Here is a 9,597-nt window from a genome sequence, read left to right on the forward strand (position 1 = left end):
GCAATTTTCCTGATAATATTTTAATTTATAATAAATGAAATAAAATTCATTAATATGTGATATAATAGTACATAAATTATAATACATTAATGATAAATATATTATATTTACTATACAATTTTATAATAATACATATATTTATTTAGAATTAGAATTGAAAATTAAATATATTCATTTAAATTGTATGATATATATATATATATAGCATAACAAATACATTATAATACATTTGTAATAGATTATAATTTCAACTTAAAGTTTATAACAAAAATATATTCATTTTAGTTGTTTATAAAGGCATGTATGTAAACCTGTCCATAAATATTAAGAGAAAACAAATACACCTTTAAATGAGCTTTAAACAGTTTAAACACATTAGATATAGGACTGAAGCTGACAGCTTAGTTGATTTTTGACTTGACAAAGGAGAAAAACCATATAAAAGTCAGGGATTGGAGGTGGTACCTGTCACAAATCCAGCCCTTGTTGCTCATTGGTCTCTTGCAGTTGCTGCAGTTGATGTGTAAGGTGGTGGAGGCTTGATTCAGACACATGATGGCGCCGCACGTGCTCAGTTTGATCACCTCGTTGCTGACGTTCCACAGCTCGAAGCGCTGCAGCAGGTCGATGTAGGACATGTACCAGTGCTCCTGAAACACAAACACACACAGATTAAAACATCACGGCTGGATCCGAAATCACCCCCTATACCCTCATTCACTATTCCCTACATTAGTCCACTCATACAGTTCACTTGAAGGAGTGAATGAAAACCAGTGAGTGCATTCGGACACTGAGTGCACTGGAAGGACTGCCGCTTTGGCATAGTTTGCCTGCTGTTTAATAATCATTTGAAATGGGCAGCTCCAGTAGTAAGATTAAAGGATTTATCTTGAACTCTGTCACGGAATTTATGTATAAACCCTAGTTAAACAATTTAATAGTCAATTTACAATGAATTTGTACGAGCGCTTTTAAAATGAATGAATGGATGATTCAGCTGTGAGGGCCATCTTCTGACAAGACTCGGGATTTCATTCGGCGCGCGACTCTCATTATGTGCATTAGTGCATTATGGGTTATCTCTAGCCGTTGAATGTACATCGGTTGTACACTCGTATTTGCGGTGCATTGTGGGATTGAATGAGTGCACTCGAGAACGTCCACTATGGTTTCGGACACCACTAAAAATGACTGTACCCTATTTGAGGGTATAGGGGGTGATTTCGGATACAGCCCAGATGAAGAAAGCTACACTTCCTGTCAAAGGCGAGCGGTTTTTCTCACCTGCGTGAGCTCGTCAATCTCCTTACGGATGCGGTCGCCCAGTACGATCAGCACGGACACGGCCATCTGCACGTCGCCCTGTTCGGCGTAGTAGCACAGCATCTCCTTCACGATGGGGCAGAAGAACTTGGGCGGCAGGTGAGGCGAGAACAGCAGCTGCGAGACGGAAATGAGACTGAAGGACTCCATGGGAGTCAGACACGTGCTCTCGGCTTCGCTCCCGCTGACATGGGGCGACTCGGGCTTCTCCTGCACCGGCTCCGGGTTCGAGGGATGGTCCATGATTTCGTGCCGTAACGGGAACGCCTCCTGAGGGAGCAGGTACTCGGGCTCCTCTGCTGGAGAGAACACAGTCTTTTCATTTCACTTTTTACACCTATACCTGTGAGATATGCTTGGATGTGTTGACTTGACTTGATATCATTTTTATTGCCACATCAGCTTCACAGGCTATTTCATGGCAAACAAAGATTATACATTAGAAAAACAATACAGTAGTACACAATACAAAATACCAAAATTTAAATAAAGCAATTATAAAAAATTTTATCCATAAAAAGTTTTGTACATAAAGATTCTTTAAATTTACTTTTCAAAGTTTTTCTGGGTCTATCTTATAAAACAAGTCCTTAAGAGTTTGTCCTGATAATAACCTTTGTCTCATGACATTAAATACTGGGCAGTCCAAAAGCACGTTTCACAGTCAATATTGACATTTTGGTGCTTCTTGACCAACCTGCCTGGTTGTCGTGCTCCATGCTGTAGAGATCATCGTCGTCCAGTTCAGCGTCTCCAAACAGATACTCGGCCTGACCCTCGCTGCCCTCCGTCTCCTCGTTCTCTGCACACAGAAACACATCTTTATACACTGTTTGTAAGGATTTCCTGGCAGCTACAAATCTGGACTGACAGCTGAAGCCCATGGAGACACTGAAGGAGTAATTACTACATTACATATTATCACATAATCACAAATCAAAATCCATCTTTACAATAACTGTGAGGCAGCTCATTATACCTGAAGTGTTTAAAGGGTTAGTTCACCGAAAAAAGAACAATTCTCTCATCATTTACAGGTTGTTCCCAATCTGTATGACCTTCCCCCGGTTTCACAGACAAGGCTTAAGACTAGTCCCAGACTAAAATGTAAGTCTGAGCTGTTTAAACTGAAAGAAACTTGCACTGATTGATCTTAAAATATATCAATGCCTTTGTTTTGTCTCAAGAGGGACACCAGGGGGCTGTTTCATAAAACTAGTTTACCAAATAAGCCAGGTTTATTTCAGTTAGTCTGACTTCTTGTCAGTTGATTTGGTTCAAAATAAGTCAGACTAACTGAAATAAGCCTGGCTTATTTGGTAAACTAGTTTTATGAAACAGCCCCCAGTAATGTTTTTTTCTAAGGCACGTTTTTAAAAATGACTTAAATGTCCTTATTGAACTATGGCCTAATCCTTGCTCAGTCTTAGCACTGTCTGTGAAACCAGGCCTTTATGTCTTCTGTGGAACATAAAAGGAGATGTTTAGCAGAATGTCCAAGTTGCTCCAAGTTGAAAATGCACCATAAAAGGAACCCATATGACTTCATCTGAAGTCATACGATTGGTTTTCTAGAGGAACAGACTTAAACTGAATCCGTTGCTCAATGTTGATCATACAGGTTTGGAATGATGAAAGAATCATTATTTTTGGGTGACCTATCCCTTCTCTCACAAATGTTTTGTGTTTTCCTGAGAAACTTTGCATTCGCTTGCAAAACTATCGAGTTCTTTGCGAGCAAAGTTTAATGTGCAAACAGAATGGTTTTGCGGGCAAATGTAAATGCAAAGTTTTGCTGGAAAAGGCAACGATTTTGTGAACAACGCAAAGTTTCTCAGTGAAACACAAAGGTTTGCAAGGAAACGCAACGTTTCTCTGGGAAATCAAAGATTTTGCATGCAAACGCAAAGTTTATTGGGGAAACAAAGGTTTGCGAGGAAAAGCAAAGTTTCCCTGGAAAATGAAAAGGTTTTGCGAACAAACGCAAAGTTTCTTGGAGAAACAAAAGTTTTGTGAGCGGATGCAAGGTTTCTCGGGAAAAATACAAAAGTTGCAAGCAAACACAAAGCTTCTCGGGGAAACGCCAAGGTTTTACAAGCAAATATAAAGTTTCTTGTGGAAACATTTAAACATACATTTTTAAAGCTAACGTAAAGTTTCTCGTAAATTTTACTGGGAAAAAGCAAAGATTTTGCAATTGAACACAATTTTAGGGACACTCAAACGTTTTGTGAGCAAAAGTGAAGTTTCTCATTTATCTCATTTCATTTATTGGGAAAAAGCTAATGTTTTATGAATGAAAGCAAATGCTAAATTTCTCAGGAAACGTAAATGTTTTGTGATCGAAGGCAGCATTTCTTTGGGGAATGCAGACGTTTTAAGAGAGCACGCACAAAGTTTGCTCTGTAAACACAATCTAGCTGATTGTATCTTGGCACATGTTGCATTTCTCTTTTATTGGTCTCTCATCAGGATGTGCTGCGTGTTTATATGTCTGCGTCTCACCGTCATTGTTGTTTAGGGTGGTCTCCAGGCTGTGGAGGTTGTCTTGTCTGTTTTCTTTGTTTCTCTCATTGAGAGCAGCGCTCATCTCCTTCATACTGAAGCTGCAGTACAGGAAGCAGGTAAAAGATAAGCATCGATGAACGATATTAGAGTTAGGATTCAGAAATGAAATATCACTTGTGGTAATATCAGTACCTGTTGACGAGCGGGAGGTTTCCGGATTTATTCAGGCTGTGATTGGTTGACAAGGACGGATTAGCCGGCTCTGAAAACATGATTCGCAGCATTGTCCATGTGGTTGATTCCTGGATAGTACAAACACATAAAATAAGAACTTCTGTAAAACAGGGTCTGAAAGGAAACTGCAGGGGATTTGTGAATTAATCCAAAGCTAATCTTTCAGTATTAATCATAAAAATATGCATTCAATTAAAAAAATAAACATGGAAGCCTACATTAGATCATTTTATACTGGTCTTATGCACTATATCAATTTTTATTTATTTATTGCAAAATGTATTAATTAAATTTTTTACTTTTTAAAATATTTATTTATTTTATTTAGTTAACTTACATATGAGGAATATTTTTTAATTGATTTATTTCTTTTTATTAAAGTTTTTTTTTTTTTTTTTTAAAGAAAATCAATAACAGAGAACCATGAACATGCAAATGTGGTCTAAAATCATTGAGATATTAATGTAACATCTCAGGTGGGACTTCAAGAAAATATTGTAGGTCAAAGAAGTTCAGCTGACAAAAAAGGTTAAAATACAAACAAACCCCATCAAAATCCATCTGTACCTGCGGTCTGTTGAGTCTCTTGGCGACTTGAGCGTTGTGCTCACAGAGTTCGGCGAAGGGTTTCCCGCTCAGCAGGTAACTCTGCGCGGTGTTAATGAACCAGTCCATCCCGACACTGCTGCCTGCTTCACTCTCAAACACACTGAGAGCGCTCGACACCTGCGCAAACTGCTCCGTCACATCAGGCTTCTTGAAGAAGAAGATGGGGTACCGCCGATCGCCACCCGGGTAGGTTTTACGCCCCACGTCCCCTACAGATTGGGGAGCTGTAAAGAAATACAATGTTCTGTTAAGAGATACAATGTAGTATTAACACCAAAAAAAAGCATGAGAAACGAATAACTACACACTTACAAGGGTTTGACAAAAAGACATAAAAAAGGCAGAGGATATACAATAAATAAATAAATATCGTAACATAACAAAAAATATCTTGTATCTGTGCAGCTAATTTTGAATGCAAAAATATGTTGGTCAAATCGCACCCTAACACAACAGAAATAACACAATAAAATAGATGGGAATTATTACATTTCTCACATTTTATATTTTTTAGTCTCTAACAAACTAGAGGTTTTCTATGGAAGCCTATATCTGCCACTGAATAAAAAATTTAAAAAGGTAATTGCAACTTTTTATCTCACAATTTTGACTGTTTTCTCAGAATTGCATGCTATAAACTCGCAGTTGCGAGTTATAAAGTCAGTACTGTGTGATAAACTCGTAATTCTGAGATATAAACTCACAATTGTGATATTTTAAAAAATCTCAGAATTTAAACTATATTATTATTTAAGATTTAAAACTCGATTTAAACTCGCAATTGCGAGTTATAAAGTCCAATTCTGAGGGGGGAAAAAGACTGATATGTTCTCAAAAGTTTATATCTGGCGAATCTGACTTTATAACATGCAATTACGAGTTTATATCCCACAACTCTGAGAAAAGTGTCACAATTGCGAGAAAAAAAGTCACAATTGCGAGATACAAACTCGCATTTGCTAGAAAAAAGTCAGAATTACAAGATAAAAACTCGCAATTACCATTTTAAATTTTTTATTCAGTGTCAGAAATGGGCTTCCATAGTTTTCTGTTTTTACATTCATCTTTAGTGTGTCGATTTTTGGCGAACTGCATGGAAATCAATGTGGTTCAATTTGACCCACAACACAAAAATTGTACCCAGTTTTTCAACAGCACAGGAGGGTTTGCTGCAGTTCCCCCGGGTCACTCACCAGTCATCAGACTCTCTTTAGCAGCAAACGCCAGGTCTCCAAACAGCCCAAAGCAGAGTCCCTCAGGATTGGCGTGGTCGACGGGTCTGCTGGCGTCTTTAAACATGTGCTGATACAGCGTGCTGTCCTTGGACCCCGACAGCAGGAAGTAGGGGTCGTGCTGGTGCCGCCACACGATTCCTGTGGTCACGTCTTTGTGCTCCTCGAAGGTCGCGAAGGGGATGAACGGCCGGCGGACGTCCCACACGTAGATGTTGTGGTCCACCATCATGGAGCAGGTGGCCAGGTGATATCTGCGCTCCGGACGCCACTTCACCCTGGCCACCGACGCTATGGTCTGAACGCAGTAGATCTCCTTCACGCGGTTGGTCGACATGTCCCAGACTTTCACCATCTTGTCACGTCCGCCTGTGGCGAGCCAACCCCTACAAGACAGAGACAAGCGTTATATATACAAAACAGAGCCAGAGAGATTGAGGAAAAATCCAAGTGGATGAAAAATGTGTAACATTTACCAACTAAAATTAGGCAAAAAAAGTTAGCTTTTAAGTATTTATTAAGTAGAAGTTTTGAAGAAATTATTTAGAATTTGACTATTATGTTTTTTATTCTTCCTTCTTTTTTAAAGTTTCTTTAGTTATTATTAAGAATTTTTACAATTGTTATTATTGTTGATATTATTTTTTAATTATTATTTCAATCTCATTTTATCTTCTTTTTTAAAATGTTCACTTTGTATGTTTCATAAGTCATTAGTTTGAATTTTCTAATAATAATAATTTATTAATATTACTAATAATAATATAAAATTTGTATTTGTAATAATTTGTATTATTATTACTTCCCTCATTTTATTTTCATTTTTCCATTTAATGTTTACTTTAAGTGTAAGTTTAGAATTTTAAATTGAATTTTACTATAATAACAACAACAGCATCAATAATAGTAGTAATAATAATAATAATTATTATTATTATTATTAATAACAATAATAATTGTATACTAACTGTTATATTTTGAGCTCATATATTATATTCTTCTTTAAATGTTCACTTTTTAAGTTTGTCATTATTTAAATTATTATTATTATTTATAATTATATTCTCATTTTATCTTCCTATTTTTATTTTATTGCTATCATTTTTTTTGTATTTTTAACATGCTAACCTGTGAAGCACTTTGTACATGTGAAAGGTGCTATTCAAATAACAATGTTATAATTTGAATACAAATGTATTCTAATTATAATAATAATAATAATTATTATTATTATTATTAATAACAATAATAATTGTATACTAATTGTTATATTTTGAGCTCATATATTATATTCTTCTTTAAATGTTCACTTTTTAAGTTTGTCATTATTTAAATTATTATTATTATTTATAATTATATTCTCATTTTATCTTCCTATTTTTATTTTATTGCTATCATTTTTTTTGTATTTTTAACATGCTAACCTGTGAAGCACTTTGTACATGTGAAAGGTGCTATTCAAATAACAATGTTATAATTTGAATACAAATGTATTCTAATTATTATGAGTTTAGTTGCGTGTGCACACACCTGTCCTCAGGGTGCCAGTCACAGCAGAAGACGGGTCCGGTGTGCGCGGTGAACATCCTCTCGTATCGGTCGGGTCTGCGAATGTCCCACAGCTGCACGTTTCCATTCTCAAACGAGGCCGCAAACGTGAAATAATCCTTAATACTGAACTGCACATCTCTCACGCTCTCAGACTGACCTGCAAAACACAGACTGGTGTTCACGGTGTGTACGGTCTCTGTGTAGCATCAGATTTAGTGTCTAAAATGCTCCAGATGTGCTTCTCATTAAAGTGCATTGAAAATAGGTACTTGGATGATGTTTTGTGGCTGTATAATGTGTAAATCATGACAGAATTCTATTTTTGACATGTGACCCCTGCTGGCAAGCAAACTGTCAAAAATGAGTTCTTTTTATTGATGATGATATATGACTTGTTGGAATATGGGACAAAAAATGACTGAGCTACAGCCGTTTGAAGGCGATAGAGCCAGCAAAGATGATTTTGAGAAAAATCGAGTGAAAGTTTTCTGAAGATTGCAAAGAAAAAATCACCCAGCAACGTTGCATATTTTCTTCCATTTCTTTTCTTAATAATTACTATACTATTAATCACAATTATTAAAAATAAGAACAAAGATGCAAAAAAAACAGTAGTTTAATCAAGAGCAGCGAGTGATTCCTCTATTCGTTTAATGTTTGATTAGATCTATATTAAGACCTACTGTAATGCATGGATCTAATATAATGTTACACATCAGATTTTCCCCCAACCATTAACTTAACGTTCATGTAAGACATAACAGATTATGTTTGTGTGAATCTCGCCTAGACATATTACGCAATAATGTACTTTACAGGGAGATTATGCACATGCTTTGCGAATGTTAGTCTGCGATCATTTTGTTTTCATCAGCATGGGTTTGAAAAACATATTTCACTGGTTTGGACTCATGTTATCGAGAATTCAATATGAATATTCATAAAGCTGGAATGATGCGCTTTGCAACAATAGACCTACAACTTGTGGTGAGAAGCAGCAGCAGTCGTCCAGAAGTGAGCGGAGAAAAAGATACTCCTCTCAGAAAACGTACAAATAAAAGATTATTTTAGATGTTTAATTACTATTTGGAGCATTGAGATCACTAGAAGAGGGCTTAATGAACTAATTTTTGTGAAAACCTCAAATTCGACCAAAACTAACATTTTTCACTTCTTTTGCCTGTAGCTCAAAATTAGACCGTGTGCATTCACACTCATCTTGCCAGCACGGGTCACATGTGCATTTGCTGTAGTAAAGCCAGAGAGACGCTCATCTACCAGAAAAGGTGCTGACGCTCTCCTTCTTGCGCAGGTCAAAACACTTCATGAATCCGTCCTGAGAGCCAGACAGCAGCATGTTGACCTCAGTGGGGTGAAAACAGACTTTATTGACCGTGCGCTTGTGCTCGGTGAACAGCTGCTCTTGTTTGTTACGGCAGGGCCGCGCCAGATTCCACGTCACCACGGCTCCGTTAGTGGCGGCGGTGGCCAGCAGGTTCTCCTCCATCTGATGCCACATGACGTCCGCACAGCTGAAGTTCAGCGAGGGTTTGCGTCCCACGCGCAGGTTCAGCCGCTCCACGAAACCGTCCTCCTCCAGACCGTAAATCTTGAAAATATTTCGCCCGGCAACCACCACCTGAAACATAATGTGATCAATCACAAGTTAACTGTATCTAATGACAGACGGAATATTAATTTACATACTACTAATCATTTAAATGACAAATAATTACTCAAATATATACATACTGAAACAATACATAAATTATTAATAATAATAAATATAATAGTGCTGTCAAACGATTAATCGCGATTAATCGCATCCAATAAAAAAACATTTTGTTTGCATAATATATGTGTGTGTACTGTGTTTTATTATGTATATATAAATAAACACACATGCATGTATATATTTCAGAAAAATATGTTATGTTTATATATTAAATATATTTATATATAATATAAATTATATTAATATAAATATAGGCATGTAAATACATGTAAATATTTTCAAAATATATACTGTATGTACAGTATGTGTATTTATATATACATAATAAATATACTCAGAACACACACATACATTATGCAAACAAAAACTTTTATTTTGTATGCGATTAATCGTTTGACAGCA

The 9,597-nt window shown here is 36.4% G+C and overlaps 1 protein-coding gene across 3 annotated transcripts in view; it reads right to left on the minus strand.

Annotated features, from left to right (window-relative positions):
* Positions 1-9,597, minus strand: part of LOC107747855 (WD repeat-containing protein 24) — a 31,498-nt gene that overhangs the window by 1,382 nt on the left and 20,519 nt on the right. For 2 of the 3 annotated variants that reach the window (XM_016562465.1, XM_016562464.1), the window contains 9 exons: positions 8,739-9,099; positions 7,440-7,617; positions 5,871-6,295; positions 4,636-4,901; positions 4,027-4,136; positions 3,832-3,932; positions 2,024-2,128; positions 1,288-1,625; positions 466-650 (listed from right to left, as the gene is read on the minus strand). In XM_016562465.1, coding sequence (XP_016417951.1) covers positions 466-650; positions 1,288-1,625; positions 2,024-2,128; positions 3,832-3,932; positions 4,027-4,136; positions 4,636-4,901; positions 5,871-6,295; positions 7,440-7,617; positions 8,739-9,099 — 2,069 coding nt within the window. The remainder of the gene's footprint in view (positions 1-465; positions 651-1,287; positions 1,626-2,023; positions 2,129-3,831; positions 3,933-4,026; positions 4,137-4,635; positions 4,902-5,870; positions 6,296-7,439; positions 7,618-8,738; positions 9,100-9,597) is intronic. The other variant, XM_016562466.1, reaches the window with a different exon arrangement.

This window comes from Sinocyclocheilus rhinocerous, unplaced genomic scaffold, assembly GCF_001515625.1.
Source record: "Sinocyclocheilus rhinocerous isolate Xijiao unplaced genomic scaffold, SAMN03320098_v1.1 scaffold799, whole genome shotgun sequence".
Taxonomy (NCBI): Eukaryota; Metazoa; Chordata; class Actinopteri; order Cypriniformes; family Cyprinidae; genus Sinocyclocheilus; species Sinocyclocheilus rhinocerous.